The following is a 20,090-nucleotide window of genomic DNA, read 5'->3' on the forward strand; positions in this document are numbered from 1 at the left end:
TTCTGATTGCCATCACAAAAGCCAGCAGATCAAGATATACATTGTTTTTCTAATGTATATTTAATTTGTATTTGTTAATTTTCTCTCCATGATTATATGTTATGTATACTTGTATTTAGGACTTGACCTTGTCAAAATTCAAGTTCACTGATTACCTGACCAGTAACTTTTATTTGGTAAACAAATTATAGTTAACTTTTTTCAATAAGTCTGGATTAAATATTAGATCATTATCAATGGAAGTAAATATATTTATTTTGATCTGGGTCCAAGACATTGGAATTCTCCTATAGAATAACCTGCTTATCTGATGTTTACCATGATCTTCATTATAATGTAATAACAGATCTTATCATGTTGACAACTTTGATTATTCTAGAAATGATCTTTTTCCCTATGTTTTTTTTTATATATTTTGTTTTAACATTACCAACCTACTACATGTACTTAAATGCAATCTGGCTTGTGAGAAACACGATCCTACTTACAGTGGTAAAACAGCAACTCAAAGCAGATCTCCACTGTCCTATGTAAAGATCTGATAGCAACCATTTAGGGATAATGTTCTGGTGACCTATGTAATTATCATAATTGCTAGTTTTGTTAGCCATTCAGATGAAGTCTTCTATCTTCACATTTGGGAGAGTGAGCAATATGTGCTGAAAGATTTTATTCACTATTAGATTTCTGAAAGCTGCATTTCCATTGGCTAATTATAAGGTCACCAGAACATCACCCCTAAACAATCACTGTCAGATCTTCACCTAGGACAGCAGAGATCTGATTTTAATCAGATGAAGCATTCATTTTGTTGAAATCGATGCCACCAGTGTAACTGCTGTTGCAAATATGATACCTATGCCTCTCAATTCATGGCCAAGACAAAAAAAGGTAAATGATGTATGAACTTGTATGTATTACTTGGTGACCCGACAAATGCTTGCAAGACAAATGTGCGCTGTCAAAAGCATGCAGTGACAAATGAGTGCAGGACATAAACACGCAGACATAAGTGCGCCTCAGAATGTGTGAACCAATGTTCTTACAATATAATGCATTAAATAAATAAAACATAAATTTGCTTAAAAAAATGTTGATTTAGTTACTTAGAATGATGATTACTATATACACGGCAGGTTGTTTATCATTGCATGCAGTTGTCCTCGCGCTTTTGTTATGGTGCCGGCTCAAAAAATTATTAAAATATATAAAAAAAACCAGGAGAATATTGTGCAAAACTAGCCTGATTTATGTATAAATCATAAGTCAATGGTCAATTATTGCCGATTGACAGAGGGTTAAATTTATTTATATTTGACCGAAACAAGAATGAGTGGAAAAGGTTGAGCAGACACCTTAAAGCTCAATCTTACGGTCTTCTTTACAAATTAACTGTGTGGATCAATTAATTTAAATGGTTGAGAAGGCTGAGAAGTTGGCATTGTTTAGAATTAATGTACTATGAGAAAAAGTTATTTGATCCACACGGTTAAATTGTAAAGACCATACAATTTACTTTGCGTATTGTCTTTTCAGATAACATTTTTGTATTGTCTTCTCAGTTAACCTTTTGTATGGTCTTCTCAGCCTTATCTCTGTATACGTGTGCGCTTTTGTCTTGCATGTATTTGTCGGGTTGTTTATCATTGTGTGCAGTTGTCAGCGAGCTTTTGTCAGTGTGCTTATGTCAGCGCACTTTTGTCCTGCATGCTTTTGTTATGGCGCCGTATTACTCTACTGTACTCTCCAAGAAGTATTTGTGAAAGTGAGCGAGAAACAAATGAAACAAAGAAATGGCCTAGAATGGTAAATGGGTCATGTAAGATGATGAATAAAGAGGAGCAAAAGATTTCTAACAAAATGATCGGCATAAAAAGGAATACAAACAAAAGCAGTTAAAATTCAAATAGAAGATCACTGAAGTTAAATTTCTCAGTACACTAGTCCTTCTGGCTACAAAGAAATTTGTGTTAAATTCAAGCCCTGATAATGTATTATGCTCATTTATAACTCGAGTGCAACTAAAAACTGTTAAGTTCCAGATATGCTACTATGTTATGCACTGGCAGATCTGGGTCTATGCTGTTTGTTTTGAGTCATCAGTAGGACAAACAATACTGACCCTGATCTGCTGGCACATCATGTGATGGCAGATCAAACTCTATGTTGTTTGCAGTTGGATTTAGCTTATAAGTAAGTATATAGTTTTATATATATATATATATATATATATATATATATATATATATATATATATATATATACTGGCAATAGGATTCATGATATTGTCTTCACAGAAAGAAATTCGCTTACTAGGCCTTTTAATTTTGTGGCTTGCAGCAACTATGAAATTCACATCGATTGGGACCCAGTGAATTAAAGCAAGACCACACCACATCAAGTTGTTGATCAACTGCAAAGAACACTGAATGCATGACATCAGTATACAGATCTTGCTCTAAAATGAAAATATACTTGAATCAAGTATAATGTGCTGGCAGCATTTCAATCACAACTCACAATACAACAATGCTAAATACATTCTGATTACTCCTTGCCCAATTAAACTCATCTAATCAAACATGCCATATAACTTACATTTTTCTGTATGGTGGATGAACAAGATAAATGCCATCTTCATAGACACCATAGTGATCATTTTCCTGGTCCAGATTGGCTAGAGCTCTTGTGGTGTGCATATACAGTGCAACGTCTTTGGTGAAAAGCCAGCTTCTGAGAATGGTCACCCAACCTGGGAGGAATTAGTCAAAGGCATGTACATTTTGAGTTATGGTAAATGACACATATAAAATTAAAGTGAGTTTATCATGGTGACTAATATTTGCTGCAATTTTACTCACGTTCCAATCACATCATGAAAGGAGCATACTAGTCTGTTATTTACATTTCAATACAGACACACAGAAACAATTGCATAACATGTCAACATGCATTCTTAAAAGTAATTTAACTCCACAGGAGCAGAGAGACTTCAGAGGAATCATACATAAACATACTGTTGTGAATGTTGAATGTCACCAGTGAAACGGTCTTAGAAATAGTGATGCATATGGCATATCGCTTGCTATATTTAGGTGAGAAGAATGAAAGTTTAAGCACACCGACATAATTTCTACCTTCATGACCCCACGGTGAAGTTGACTTAAGTGGCAGTTTCATGCATTTGACAATACACATACAGTTTATCCCCTGAAATTCTTATGTTTTCACTGAATGTTAAAAGTACGTCAATATACATATTTCTTTTCTTTTTGCAGGTCTCAGTTTGCATGGTAAAATATTAGGACTGATCAGTTAGTCATGCTGAAAGAATCAATAGTTTGAATCTCATCCGGATAATCATTTTGATCTAAGCACACAAGAGAGTGACTTTGACGGACAGATTTAGTTTCCGCAGGAGTTGTTTTATGGTACATGCTTATTAAAGCCAGCAGGTAAAATGCATTTTACCTTGAACTGAATTTTCCACTGTAAATATCTGTTTTATACAGTATCTTATTATTTACTATGATTTTATAAAGTCCAGAAATCATTAAAGTCAGTTGTAAGTGAATTGGTGTCTGAGAAGAAATTTCTCTGTTAAATTTTATTGCATAATTGTATATGTGTGGTCAGTTTCAGTGGCTATGTATCAATGAATTTATTTGATATGTCACTTTGTAAGTTTAACAAGGTCCCACACATCAGTATATCAATATTCCAGCATGGTCTAATGTTAACTGATTAAACTTTAATCTCTCCAGATTAGTTAGACTGTTTTTGTGATTAGCCCCCCCCCCCCCCAATACACACCCACACAACATGAATGCTGCTATTAGCAAAGTCAGAATGATACTAAAAAGTTAGGAACTGCTTGTTGCGTATAGTTTAAAAGTACTTCTAAAGCACATTATTTACTTACATGTGTGATTTCTTTAAGTTTTCTAGAAGAATTTATAGACATTTTTCACTTCTATCACTGACAACTAACAATTCATTTCTGTCATTCATCTTAAAATTTATAACTTCCAGATCTCTTCTTGACATTCATGAAACACTGTAAAGGAATTTTGATTCTGTCCTGATGCTATGGTGGCAAACAAAGACCAAAAGCATTGTAAGTTGCAAACAATTTGAAATCTTTTAAGAAATGCAGTCTGTGATAACTCACAATGTAAATAATACAGTGTTTTTTGCTGCAAAGTAGTCACTTTTCTAAAAGCGTAATTCCATTTTTAGTTTTGCACACAAAATGTTTTCCTTTATACTTTCTTTTTATAGAAAATGTCTACATAGGTGATATCTACACAACTTTTGACATAAACCAATATCAGCCAAATTCTCAAGGTTGCAGGGTCGAGTTTCATAAATTGGCCCCTGGCAAATTTCTTAACTTATTAAAGGCTATTGTGAGACTTTTTCAGCTATTATTGTTTACTATTTAAAGATATGGATATATTTGTGAACTAGGTGTTTTGGGCTTGTGTTGTTCTTGAAATTGATGTCAGGTATGTACACCTTCCATAGTTACTCTGCAGTAAGTTGATAGTGAAATACCAATAGTTGGATAGGAAGAAGAGCTGGCCTCCCATAGTAAAAACATGGGTTTGGAGGATAGTGGAAAAGTGGTGTAGTCACAGCAGAAGTGGAAGTCAGGTGAACTCACATCCAAGGAATTATAGAGCATAAGTGAGGCATTATGGCCTATTTTGAGAACAAGATTTGCCTGGAGTGTACAAGATCACACGTACATGTAATTATTTAAAATGACCAGATTAACAAACTATTGAGGAAATGGTTCCTGAATACTACATTCTGCAGAATCATGTATTAAGGCCAAATCACTGAAATTCATGTGAATTAGGGATAAAAACAATTTTTCAAAGCTTTCAATGGTTGCTTGTAGTCATTCCTGATGAGACACATGTTCAAATGCACAAATGGAGAGAAAGGGGATGTGGATACATGAAGTGAAAACTGAGAAGCTATACGGTCTGGCTTGTGTGAAAACTATGAAACCATGAACATTTTCAATATTGACAAAACAGAACTTTTCCCCTGTGACACAAAAGAGTCCACATGCGTGAAGACTGCTCTAAGGAAAAATTTCTAAGGAAAGAATAACCATCAACTTTTGTGCCGGCATCATAGGTATATTTCAGTCTATTCATCTTTAATTTTTTCATGCTCAATTTTATGTAACATTATTATAAATTCATTTTCTTCGCTTTTCACTTTTAACATGATGAATCTGTTAAAGTCATTTTCAGATTTTGATTTAAATCTATCTCAGATGGAAAAAAATCCTCTAAGCTGACATGCGCTGTACAAGTTCCATCCCTTGCGGTTTGCATTACTAAAAATAACCACAGGAAACCTCTTTTCATTCCGCATTCATCAAAGTTCTCACAAAGGCTAACAATTATCTTTTTTATCTCAGTGAGTTTTAGTTACTGCCTAATCCATCAATTGTTACAAGTGTGAACACCTGTTTCTATGCATAATTAAAAAAGCTGGCCTAAAACAAAGTGAGTACTGTGTTTCACAATCATAGGTAAACTTTCTATTAGTAAATTTATTTAAGTACTGTTTCCACTGATAATGAGATTAAAGTGTTTGCATGAGAAAGAGAGAGAGAGTTGACATATGAGTGTATGTACACTATTGTATTGTTTTTTATCATTATTTGACTGGTGTATATAGACTGTCAGACTGGTTTTACAAGACATTAAATTACAAGTAGTTAGGTTCTGATAAATGTACAGTCATGCCTTTATTTCTCCTCTCAATCAATCCCCTGATCATATTAACATTAGGAGTATAAGGCAGCCTAATAACTCATGAATTCAGCTCTTAGACTACTAAAAGATGAAAATTTGTATCATATAGACATAGGTCAGAAACACTTAACCATTACCTCCCCTTGCCAATGCTAGATGTTGCCAGTTGTAATCTTTGCTTCTACAGTCCTGTTTAAGAAGGGTTGTCATCTCCCTTGCGCGAGTTATCATTATTTGTTAAATCTACTTCTGGTGAGCAAAAAATCATATGAAATGACATCCAACAAAGGAATCGCTGACCAGTGCTCTTTTGACAAGCTATCAGTTCGTGAAATGAAGGTTTATTTAAGAGATAGAGGTGCACACGTGTCAGGGAATAAATCCAAACTGATCAAGCGTGCTCAAGGACTTGTCAATTTAGGCACGTGTACGCTACATGAAATACAAATAGATGACGGTGTTTCCAGAAATTTGACCATTGTTTTATTTTTGCTCACATTTATTGGGTATGATGCACACTTTTAGTAAATAGGCACATAGAATTTTGCTTTGGTGTCCTTTTGAGGAAAGTCAGGGTTCTTTTGAAATTTTGGAAACCCCCCCACAAACACTTGACCATATCTAGCCCAGTTGATACTAAGATCCTATTCTGCCTCTTAATAAAAAAGTTTTATCTGCTGGAAAAGAATTTAAATTTAAGTACGCTATTGAATTCCACAAAAATTTCATGATTATGCCGTATATATAGACAGTGTTTTTTCCACAAAAACTTGAAGCTGTATGGAAGTGGTTTAATTGTTTCGCCACACTATCCATACCTTGGAAAAAGTCCAGATGGAGTTATAGACTGCTGTGACAAATGTTCAGATAAAAATGGCTTACTGGAAATAAAATGCCCCTATAAATCACGGGAAATATCACCCATAGAAGCCTGTAATGATAAAACGTTTTTTTTTTTTGTGAATTGGTTAAGCTAACCGGCTATAAATGGCTGAAATACTGTCCATTGGCCTTAAAACGCAAGTTGTACAACCATCTGTTTCATTTACAGCAATCTTTAGACATAACTGGTTGTCAGTTTCTGACATACTAGCAATAGGCCAAAACCCCAACTTGTCCATCCACACAAACAGTTAAGTAAATGAACGAAACAGAAAGAAAGGAAACAACATATTCTGACCAAGAATATATTTATTAACCTGAAATATATTATCAACATGTATTTACACTTTTTAATACTCACTGTATTATAAACAATGACTTATGTGATAAGTTCATAGAACAGCCTGGTGCATAACTGTCATTCAAAATATCGAAGCTACAAAGTTTACTGAATAAACTCATTGTAGCAATTTTTCTCTCAGATACATCAGGTTTTGCATCTGCCATTTTTGCTCCCCAAAATTTGTGAACAGGTCAATTTTATCTTTATTTATGAAGAGCATGCAAGGGGAGGTAATAAATCAGGGGAGATAACAACTCTTATTGAACACAGCTATACATAAAAAGCTTCATATTAAATCCAAGTCATTGTGTTGAAATTCAAGCCATCCATTCATAATTTTGGCGATATTTTGACTAATATTGATTCATAAACAGAAGACATATATTATAACATTAATTTGGCAGATATTTTGTTAAATTTATCTCTTTCTTGGACTTGGTCAGTTTAGGCCATATGGTACAACACACTATTATTAATGCATGTTACCTACAAGTGTTCTTTAACTCACACACTCTGTTTATAATGGGTGTTATTTAGCAAATTATTAACATATTAATTTTAATTTATCTATTGTTTCTATTATTTTTTATTTCAGAAAAATGTTTTCTAAATGCAAGAAATACAAAGCAAGGGAAGACCCAACAAAGTTCTGCCTGGCATGTACCAAATGTACATATGCTTCCTCTTGCATCATATGTAATCTGTGGTCTGAGGACACATGACTGGCCATTCTGCAAAATTAAACAAAAGGCAAAGAAAAAGATGGCAGAGCATGCAACACTAGTATGGATGTACTAAATATACATTCAAATACAGAATCACTTGTGAGCCTTGTGGGTGATGCTTCCAGATAATGCCCAAACTCAGAAGGATGATGCCTTCCAACTGCGGATTTGGGAGTTTTGAATGCAGATATGTTGCAGTTACAGCTAAATATGCCAGCCTTCACCATCATACACATCATTGGTATAGGAGATAATTCCTGACTTCAGGCCAAATGTTAAGTCTCTTTTGATTTATCTCTCCTGCAGATAATTTGCATTTGTCAATTTGGATATATTAACTTGTGGGATTGTTCCCCCATTTTTAGACAGCTCAGTGAGCATATGTACCATCACAACTCCAAGTTTGTCCTTCAGGCCTGTAACTCCAAGTGCATTTGTATTTTTTTTTTTGTTGATCTAGTGGATCCAGCATGTAGTACCATCCTACCATCTGGAGCTGTCCCATCCTGGACATGGATTATGGGGACCTTAATAATAGATCTTATCACAAATGTATATCTGTTCAGCCATGCTTCTGGTGTGACCAGTACCGAAGTCGACCAGTCTGGCTTCTGCATGTTCAACACCTGAGCCAACTGTTCTCCAAGAGGAGCTGGTTTTTTGAAATTATTAGTGCCAACCTGCAGGGTATTAGTAGTGGTTTATTTAGGGACAATGACAGTGTGTCATCGATACATCTGGGCATAATCTATCCTAAAATGGAAACAGTCAATGACCACGACTATTCACACAGTGTATGTGAAGATACTTCTGAGCAAAAGCCCTTCTATAATCCATGGTGCTTAGTTTTAAGGATGCCATGGAGGAGATATATCAGGAGTTGCCAGCTTAAGAATGTCCTTCCCCCCACCACCATGTATAACTATAAAATTAAAGCACTGGTTGACAATGATGATGATGAAAGGGTTTCCTTCTGTCTGACTGCTTCATCAATCATCAAAACTCAAAGACATAAATGATCAGCTGTATGAACTGAAGTGACCTGGGATATGCTAAATCTTTTTTGCATGAAAACTAGGTACCATCCATGTTCCTGTTGCTCTGGTACAGAAAACATTCCACTGCCTTACCATACTGAACTGTAGCCATTGGAAAGAACGTAATGATGGTTAACATGACTTCTCCATCATTTTATAAGATGGACAAGAAAATGTTTCTCACCACACTGAAGCTAGTTCAATACATTTTTGTCATGTCTTTGATGCCTGATCTGGCAAATTTTCTGACTGGCAGAAAAATCGTCCAACCAACATGATGGTTCAAAAAGCTCAGGTCATTAACAGAACAGCTCACTATACAATGGCTAATGCATTGACTGCCTCTGTTAATCTTGACTTGATATATTCTGATGCATGTTATGAGCCACTGCTAACACTTCATCATACCTTACTGATGACTCCATTTGGATCACCACTGCTGTTTTGGGGAGAAAATGAAGTTATGAGGCAGGCAGCTCAGGAACTACACCTCCAAATGGCTGCTCCACGTATATCCAAGTTTATGCACCTGCTATAATAGAGGGATGACAAATGAGCCAGGCAAAAGAGATCTTTCATTCACAATGGTCATTCAAATCTCAAGTTTATGTCAGCCGACAATGGATGAATCAGTCTAGGAGGCAATTTTAAGTTGGGGTAAAGAAACTAACTTTCTCTACCCCCAAGCCTCCCACTTCTTGATGTTGACTTAACACACCCACTACCCAAAGACAGCCTACTGGTGGGTGCCAGACTCATGTAGTTCCAATCACATTGGATAAACATATTTCTGCAAAATTAAGATATGGGTGACCCAAGTCATTTCTGAGGGGTTTCAGATTTTGTTTATCCAATCCCCACCTCTTTCTTCCTCTCCCCTTCTAATGGATGTACCATCAGATCAGAAGAAGTACCATATTCTACAGCAGGAAATTCAGGCATCAAGGCATAGTAAATATTTGTTATGACAAAGATCTATCAGACATATTAGTCAAATTTGATTTGAATAGACCAAATTCCCTCACCCTGTTTCCCTAACAAGGCTCAACTCTATAAGAGCAGAGGCCATTTAAGATCCTGTCTGCACACTCAAACACTACTTGAAGTGCACAGAGAAAAGTTGCGACAACCACAAAAGACTTTCTCCATATGAAGACAGGAAAGCAGGATATCACCTCCCAAGTGCCATCCTTGTGGTTTAAGTGGTTTTGTGCTCTATATGCTCTGATGTCTCAAAAGATTAAAGTTACCTCATGAGAATTTCAGATCACAACATTAGAGCAATCTCTGCGAGCCTCATGTTCAAACATGTTTTTATCCAAGACATAACAGAAGCTTTTGACTGACATGCAGAGTCAACCTGCTTAAGTTTTTACCTTAAGATTTAGCTTTGCAGACTGAAAAGAATCAGAATCTGGTGGGTCATGTGGCTCATATGACTACCACAACTTATTAAATTAAGTTAAACACAGCCTCTTAGTTCACTGGATACAACAGTGAATTTTGATGTTAAGAATACTTCAATAATCATTTTCATAATCTGATAGAGCAGTCACAGATCATGCAACCATAGGCTGTGTTGCTTTAAGCAGGAGAACAGATTATCATTCACATTTGGAATCCAATCTTTCTTCCCTAGATGGATACCTGAGGTATAATCAGATGCTCAGCATTCCCTCCACCCATTACCTATTTGCCTAATTTTAATGTAATTGGGGAATGTATTCCAGGAGAAAGCAAATTTTATATCAAACTTTTTCGATAATATTTATCCAATTAAGTTACTTGAAAACCCTCCAACCACACTGCTATGGAAGCACTCTTGTTGGTAGTTTGCTCACCTTAAATCTGGCAACACAACTAGTGATGGCAAGGAGAGGCAATGGGCAAAAGTTACTGCCCTTTGTCTACATGATATAGACAGAAAATACTTACCTGATCACATTAATGTGTGAAATGTTAGCCTGCTACCTCACAAATCCAGCCTTTTATTCAGGCAGGCTAATATTCCTAATGTGATCAGGCAACAATATTTTGTGACAAACATAGTTTACCATAATATCTGACTTATCAATGGGACAGAAGATAACACCACTTGCCAATGGCAAATCAAAGAAATCAAGAAGTTTTATCAAGTTCATGCCAGAGATACTTCCTGTAATGCAAATAAACATCAAGAAAGCATTGATGATAGGCATTCTGTTTGAGGAGTGGCTTAAGTAGTTTGATCGCAGGATGAATCAGCAGAATAGGAAGGTTATCCTATTCTTGGACATTGCCCCAACAAATAGTGTGATCAAGATGCAGAATGTACAGATACAGTTCCTTCCAGCTAATACAACTTCAGTATGTCAGCCAATGGATCAAGGGATAATCTAGGCAACAAAACTCAGGTATAGAAAGTGTAAGCTCCAGCATGTCATCAAAGAGACAGACAAACAGTGATACCATTAATAACCTTTGATTGCTCTTCCAACTCTTAAAAAAGCCAGTCTATCTTTGCCCCAAATGAAAAAAAAAACCACAGTGACACACATGCATGCTTACATAAGTTCAAAGATATTTGCAGAGATATGAAAAGATATTCACATATTTGTCATAAATTTGAAAATGTTTTACAGTTTCAACTATTTGTTTTCAAGTTGAGGAGATTGAGGAATTTTGTCATTTTCTATAAGGCCCCCACCCCACCTCAAATATGTGTGTTTCCAACTGGCTGACTGTCTGTACAACTATTTCTCACAGGGGAAAAAAAAAATCCCAAATTTGATTTGCGCATCTAATTGAGCTGGTGTAACCCAGCAGTTGAAGTGGTTAGTAAATTATATATACTAATCATGTATGTATGTATATATATATAAAATTTAAAACAAAAAAATGTTTTAAAAAATTCCCAAATTGATTTGTGCATCTAAATGAGCCAGTTTAATCCAGTACTTTTAGTACTTAGTACGTAATATATACTAATCATTATCATAAATAATATTTTTTTAAAATCCTACCTACTGACCATAATTATAAAATTGGTGCAATAGGGAACATATATTGGGTGAGGTGCCTAAACTGCTAGTTATACACCCTCATGTCTATGGAAGGCATGCAATGCTCTGTGTGATCATCTATTTGTCCTTATATACCAAACATTCAAGGTCTCCATATGCTGAAAACAAAGCTGATATGGGCTAACCAGTGAGAAGATGTTTGCAAAGCAGACCTGATTACAACAACAGATATCAATTAGTTGTTGTTGTTGTAGGGTTTAACGCCATTTTTCAGCACACAATAGGCTATACATGGCAGCCAGTATTAATGGTGGAGGAAGAACTCGATAAAACCCCGGAAAGAACCACCGACCCTGTGAAGCTACTGGCAAGCTTTCTCACATATCCACATCGGCCGAATCCGAGACTCAAACCTATGCAGACAGAGGTGAGATGGCAGTGATCCGTAACGGAGAGCGCTTTAGACCACTCAGCCACTCAGTGCCCCGATATCAATTAGTAGTTCCACCAAGTCCAATCCATAACTGTAGCTAACTGTCTACAGTTTGTCATACCAACCCTGACAGTTGGTCTAACATTAACAATTTTGAAGAAACTCACAAACTATGTGCATGTACTACGTGCCTTATTTCAAGGAAGCCTGATCTCCTAATTAGTTTCCACCCCTCCCCATCTATATCAACAGCAGTTTACATAAATTAGCTCATGTAAGATCACAATTCCCTGTGCATATCTTTTTATTAATACCATCTAGTTTCAATTATCTGTAAGACTGATCATGAATTCCATTGACTTATTTCATTTGTCAACAGTTCATCACAGTACCAAACTTGTGGAATTCATAAGTATTGGCTTCACTCACAATCAGGGATTGTCTCAACTACCATCTAACAAAATGTCATGGTGGGCAATGCACCCTTTTTATGTTAAACATCGTCCAAAATAAACATAATTATGCTTAAAATGCATTTTTCAGCATCTCCTCTACATTTCTGTCCCATGGAGTAATGATGCCAGCACCAGTGTATGATTTCAGTGTCACCCATTTACACTCTTCCTGGTAATGTAGTATTTTATTATGGAGATAAAACTATTCATGAAAATTTGTTTTCTGCCAGATTTAGAAAGTAAAGTGAACCTACCTCCTTGTATTATGTCTTTATGAAGTTCTTTGTGAATTGCTAGATTTCCAATTATCCAAGCCAGAAGTCTCCTGAAGACAATACTTTTGCCATGCACATGGTATACCCTCTGTAATAACTGTATTCCATTCAAGTCAACAATCTCCTTACAATTATCTGGACGCTGAAAATTATTAAAACATTTAGTACATCATGCTTAGTGGCAATGCTCATAAGAGCTATTCCTGTGAGAGAGGAAATCACTTTATTTTCTGTACAGGGTGGGGTACAACCCTTCTTATATACATGCTCACCATCAAGTGGAGTGTATTATGTTATGATGTTACCTGTCCGTTAAAATTTTACCAATTTTGTTTGCTGAAAAATAGCTTTAACTGCCCTTCATCTACAGTTACCACACACTGTGTACAGATGACACTGGGGTTATGGAAGAACCCTATTGATTTTAAGCTCTAAACGTCATGATCGAAATAACTGAAAGAAGGAAAATGATTTCCATTTTGAGCTCTCTATCATCCATTTTGTGGATGTTTTGCACTTGCCACAAACAACAACCCAATCTAAAGGTAAAGGTCACTGTGACTGAAAGAAGAATACAACTGTTGTCACATAATAACTCAATAATATGAGTTCTCTTCAATCTAGATTTACCAACTTTGTAGATAGCTTGCAATCTGGGTAAGGAGGAACCCTACACATTTTAGGCTTACAGGTCTATGGTCAAGGTCACTGTCTGAAAGAAGAAAAATGGTTTCTGCACAATATCACTGACAATATGTTGCTTATCAAAACCAAACATGGATGGCTTGCACTTAGGGTAAGGAAGAAGACCACTGATTCTGAGATCAAAAGGTCATGATCAATGTCACTGACTGACACAAGAAAGCAAATTTTTAAGTAATATGTGTTTCTCAGAGAAAACATACCTAATCACATTAATGCGAGGGATATAAACCTGCTATACTGCAAATCCAGCTCTACTAAAAGATGAAAATTGTCTTTACCAGCCTATAGCATGCATAGGGCAATTACTCTTGCCCTTTTCCCCTCCCCTTGTTGCTAGTGTTTAAGCTGAGTGATATACTAACTAGGATGCTACCATGGCGAGATGGTTGGGAAGGTTTTTAAAAAATGTATTCTTTGAGAAAGTCAATTTATTAAAAAATTTGTTTTTTCCTTCAAATACGCTCCCCATCACATTACAATTAAGAGAATAGGTAATAGGAGGAATAGGAGGTGGGAATGCTGATCATCCAACCTGTACCTCAGGTATCCTTCAAGGGAATGATGGCTGGATTCCCCATACTAATGATAACCCATTCTCCCAATTACATAATTTTATGCAACACAGCTTAGGTTCACTTGATCTTTGATGCCTAAGTATGGTTAAGAAGATAATTACTGAAATCTTTTTGCCTACAAAATTTCACTGGTAAATCCAGCAAAGCTGATAGGCTGTGTTGATTGTTTTAATTGGGTCTTGTGGTTATCTAGGCTGCCACCACTGGACCTACCAGATTCATGGTTTGCCTCTGCAAAGGTAAATCCCTGAGACAGAAACTTGAGAAGGTTCACTCTGCATGCCAGCCAACAGCTTCTACTTTATCTCAGATCAAAACATTACATTTGAACATGAGGCTCACAAAGATCACTCTAATCTCATGAGCAGTAATCTTCATCAGCCTACTATGATCTTGTGATTCCTCTGGGTATGCCTAGCATATAACCCATTTCAGCCATGAAGCAAGGGCTTGACGAGTGATATCCTGTTTCCTCGCTTTTACTGGAAGGAGGCGTTTGCACCTCTCATGACTTGTTTCTGCATTTCAAGCAGTGCTTGAGTGTATGAACAGGATCTTGCATGGCCACTGCTCTTGACCTGTCTATGGAAGAAAGCAAGCGAATGTTGACTCTTTTGATTGCCGATAGATGGTAACCAATTTCTGGCTACCAAGCCTGGTTGTGTCAAGAGGCTCACAGAACTATACAATCTGAACTGAAGATAGTTCGGGTCAATGGAAAGGGCATGCTAGCTCGCTCATCCTGCATGCTGAAGCTGAAGCTATCAGGAAACATATTTTGTATGATAGTAACTTTAGCAAAGTGTGGGCTAAAGGCTCAAATTGATTTGAAAAGAGCCATGTTAAAACCCAGGACATATTCTATTTTGTAAACAGAGTGAACGATTTTGGTTGAGATCAAAATAGATCTTTATCGTGCCCTGATATCACATCTACCATGGTGCTGGAATGTGTCTGATATGCAACAGTAGACTTTGATAGAAACTGGGGACAAATGTTTCTCCTCAAATAGCAAGAAGAAAAAAAATTCAACCAATTGAGGGATTGAGGCACTGAGAGGGATGATGTTACTGATATGGCACAAGTCCCTGAAAACACGCCACTTTTCCTTGTAAGCCTTCAGAGTGGAAGGCCTTCTTGCTCTCATGATTCTCACCACAATCAAAGATTTAACTTGTCTCTCAAGGCTGTCTGGACAAGGACAAGAGCCAAGCGTGAAGAAGATGATCAGGGCAGGGATCAAACACCAGTAACCGTTGAGAAGATTTGGGTTGGCTGGAACCTTCCTGGGCAGATCTATGGCTAGATCAAGTATACAGGTAACCCAGGACATGTCAATCACAATCATCTTACATTCTGACCCTGTAACTTCTGGATTATGTTGGGTACAAAAACCATGGGAGGGTAGGCAAATGTTTACAACCCCTCCCAACTGATTGACAGAGGTCTACAGACCATGCTTCTGGGTCTGAAACTGGAGATGGTGGGCACCTTGTGATTCCACCTTGTCACAAAAAGATCAATCAATGGATGCCCGAAAGTGTGCAGATCTGAATAAAGACTGATTGATAGATCATTCTGTGCAAATGACCTGACCTTTCCTGGATAGAAGTTGGCCAAGATGTTAAGTCCACTTGGAATTGCCTGACTTAGGGATTGATATGGAGGTTGTAGCACCAGCACAGAAACAGCCAAATCAGAACACAGAGGTCAGATGATTTGGTACTCCTCTGGTTGAGGAGGTAGGTTGCCACTGCAGAGCTGTCAGACATAATGAGAACCATTTTGCCTGAAAGTCGATCCTTCCAGAAGTGAAAGGTGTATATGACAGCCTTCATTTCTAAAATGTTTATGTGGAGAGGCCATTCCCCTGGTTCCCACGTGCCATTGATAGTTGTGAAGTCTGGCAACAGCTGGCACCCCAACCATATGTACTGGCATCAATACATACTGTTATTTCTGCTTGGGGCTTCTCCAGTGGGATCTTTATGGTCAGCCAACTGAGGTTGCAAGAAGATGCAGGAATGACTGCATCTCGGGCATGATCACAAATGTTTGATTGAGGGAACTTGAAAAGTTGGCACCATTGTGCTAGCAATATCATTTGTAAGGGGCACATAAAAAGATGGCCAAGCAGGATCAAGTCTGCTGCTGGAAAGAATAGTATGAGAAGTAGCATTGATAGTTGTGAAGTCTGGCAACAGCTGGCACCCCAACCATATGTACTGGCATCAATACATACTGTTATTTCTGCTTGGGGCTTCTCCAGTGGGATCTTTATGGTCAGCCAACTGAGGTTGCAAGAAGATGCAGGAATGACTGCATCTCGGGCATGATCACAAATGTTTGATTGAGGGAACTTGAAAAGTTGGCACCATTGTGCTAGCAATATCATTTGTAAGGGGCACATAAAAAGATGGCCAAGCAGGATCAAGTCTGCTGCTGGAAAGAATAGTATGAGAAGTAGCAATAACTCTCTTTGAATTCCAAGTCCTGTCGGAAATAGACTCAATGAGTTTGATGATCCTGATTATGCAAACACGAGGAAGCCATATCAGATTCAGGCTGGTGATAACCTCTATAACCAGATGAGAAAAAATCTATTGTTGCAGATGAAGCTGATCAGAACAGGGTGACAACGCATTTCATAACTTTGGTAAAACCCAAGGGATGATGCTGAGGTCAAAGGGTAGGAATCTGAACCAATTAACCGTGTTGCCGTAAGCAAGATGGAGAAATTTCCGAGACATGGGGCGGATGGGGACATGAAAATATATGCCAGTCATTGAGACTAACAGCATATTACTCATTCTGTTGGATAGAGAAATTGATTGATCTTGCCATGTCCAACTCGAAATTCGGTGGCAAAATGTATTGGTTGGGGTGTCTCAGGTCAATGATCAACCTCAACTTGCCATTGCCTTCTGAATTAGAAACTGTCTGGAATAAAACTCCACTGCCTGATATTTGATGAGTGACTATATCTCCTGCTGCAGTAAGGCACCTTCGCCTAATCTGACAGTAGGTCCATGAAGAGGGGAGTGAAGGAAAGGGGAGGGGATAGATAAATGAAGTCTGAAGCTCCTCTGAAATGATCTGGATCACCCAATCGTTCAAAGGGAATAAGGTTATCCAGTGAGTCTGAAGGAGGCAGCCACCCACTGTATACTCACTGCAAGCAGCAAGAAAGGTAGGTCAATGTCTAGAGCTTGGAGGCATGAAGGCGGAGAAACTTGGTTTCTTGATGCATCTGTTTGGTTGTCTCATAGCTTGGTTAGACTGTTATTTCCTGGCATTGGGCTGGGATCTATATTGCACATTTAACTGAAAGATCCTTTGTTTCTAGTCCATTTGTCATTCCTTTGCTGTAGCAGGGGCAGATTGTTTTTTGAAACACCTGTGTGTGTTGAGTGGCTAGTTGGTGGGGCAGTTCCAGAGCTGCCTCTGAACTTCTTAAATTTTTCTTCTAAAGAGTAATGGTGACCCAAATGGGATCGTCCATAAAGCTAGTGTATGATGAAGTTTGAGCAATGTGGACGGCAGACTTCTGTGCAAAAATGTTCAGTTATTGACATAGAGGACTATTAAAAATGGGGTAGTTGTATAATGCATCATTCGGGGTATTCATTATTTTTGTCATAGTATAATTTTAGTTCTTTTCTAGCGGTGGTGCCCTATAAAAAAAATTATATTTCTCCCTCTCCATGTTGATTTAATTGGAACAGACCTAATATATATTATGTTCACTATCAATAAACAAAGAATTATCTACCATATATACTCATGTATAAGCCAAGAATTGTAGGCCTGGAAGAAGGGGTGTCAGCTTATTTGCAGTCCAATGTCTAAACTTTAAAGTTTTTAAGTCTTTTGGCTGTAAATCTTGGGACACGAAAAAAACAATTTTTTCCATGTCCTAAGACATACGCATGTAAAAAAATCATTTATGGCAGACCAACATTTATTGAACTGTTATAAAGTACTATGATTAATTTTGAAATTTATTTGCTTGTGCACAATTTCTGATTTCTCCAACATGAAATTAAATAAAGATAAATACAGACTTCATAATTCATGAGCCGCTTGAATTTAACCAGGAGACCAGGCTGAACTATAATGTACAGTACTTACACAGTACAAAGTGTGCATAGCATCACTAAAATCCTTATTTATTCCCAAACATATTAGACGCAGATTTTGCTTTATTCATTGTTTCGACCAAATTGCATTCCTCCAGATAATGTCAGCTAGTTCTTAATAGCAGTTTCATTTACAATGAATCACGCGCTCACGAGTTATTTTCAATGATATTATTAATGCTACAAGCTGAGGTCATATTTATGAAAAGGTACACACGTTTAATTGTACAAGACACAAAACACCACTCTGGTGGCCTAGTGGTTAGAGCGTCCGCCTCGATTGTAGGAGGTTGTGGGTTCGATCCATGGATGAGTCATACCAAAGACTTACAAAAATAGTACTAACAGCTACCTCGTTTGGCACTCAGCATTAAGAGGTTAGTATTAGGACTGGTTGGTCTAGTGTCAGGATCATGTGATTGGGTGGGACATCATGCTACATGTCTGTGGCATGATGCCCCAGTGCTAGACATCACTATAATCTTTCAAACTGCAGACATCATTGTGATATGACTTAAAAACTGTTAAAGCTACATTAAAAATCCAAATCACACACACACACACACACACACAAGACACATAACATGCATAACTAACATGTTCACTAAGAGCGGTATTAATAAAAGCTAAAAAGCTCATTATAGATCAACTAAGATCATCATCAGACTATTTAGTTTTGTGTTTTGGCTGAACAACATCATAACTTTGCACACAATGGAAAGCTTGACGTTTCAGCATCTCCTATGTTGATAGTCGGTGAATTTGTCTTTTATTTTGTGACAGCAATACAGGCCTGTTAATCATTAAAACCCTGAAACTGGCTTGTGTTAAGAGGGAATTTTGACCGGCAACTATACCTGGTCCAGTACATTGATGTGCAATTGCATTTCATTCCATATTATTAGCATGATTACCATCGTTTTGTAAAATGGGGTGTAAGACATACCTGTCAACTTATCAAAAGCTAAGTAGGTAGACTGAATAAAAAGATAGGGGTATTGGGACTTAAAATCGATAGGTTTTTCGTGGCATTTTTGAAACCTTGTTTTCACTAAATATTGACCAATCTTCCGGGTCCAATATGCATGAAATTCATAAAGAATGTACAGTTTCTCCTTGTGATGCATATTATTTTTCCGCAGGATGTACCCTATTTTCATATTCTGGTCAGCTGTGGCCAAACTGCACAATAGCTAAAGGATAGTCTTAAATAAACTAGCAAGAAAGCAAGTGTGACTAATCAAAAGTTAATCCTTATCGATGCAACTATTTTGTGAAGACAACTGGCTCTCCATCATAATTCAAAGAAACCATGTTTTACACTACTGTTGGTTATACAAGCACCAGCAATTGACTGGCAAATAAAGGATTCCCAAATTTGTTGAACTGAAGGTACCTAAATAGGCAGCCTCATGGTACCGTACATGTGGCAACTAGTGTCCCCGGGTTGCATATCTGACTTTATTTCCTTATTGTCAACTCATAAGGTATTTAGTATTGTTTGCAATAAAACATATGTATTCTGAATTAGTTTTGAGGACACGTATGATACATGGTATGTATTTTCATACCTTCTTTTCATTTTCTTGCTGGTAATTAACGTTCATATAATATGGTAAAAATATACCAGGTGTTCACTTGGGTAAGTTTCTTTGATGGGAGTGGTGCTATAGCATATGGAGTTGCAGCATTCATGACTATCATTCTTGGGATTGAAATTGATTGTCCCCAATTTTATT

General features: G+C 37.1%; 1 protein-coding gene across 2 annotated transcripts in view; it reads right to left on the minus strand.

The window, feature by feature from the left end:
* Positions 1-20,090, minus strand: part of LOC149795420 (protein SERAC1-like) — an 86,970-nt gene that overhangs the window by 29,469 nt on the left and 37,411 nt on the right. For both annotated transcript variants that reach the window (XM_089965213.1, XM_089965214.1), the window contains exons 10-11: positions 12,912-13,074; positions 2,599-2,752 (exon numbers count right to left, since the gene is read on the minus strand). In XM_089965213.1, coding sequence (XP_089821339.1) covers positions 2,599-2,752; positions 12,912-13,074 — 317 coding nt within the window. The remainder of the gene's footprint in view (positions 1-2,598; positions 2,753-12,911; positions 13,075-20,090) is intronic.

This window comes from Sinohyriopsis cumingii, chromosome 7, assembly GCF_028554795.1.
Source record: "Sinohyriopsis cumingii isolate HCF-2022 chromosome 7, ASM2855479v2, whole genome shotgun sequence".
In the NCBI taxonomy this organism is placed as follows: domain Eukaryota; kingdom Metazoa; phylum Mollusca; class Bivalvia; order Unionida; family Unionidae; genus Sinohyriopsis; species Sinohyriopsis cumingii.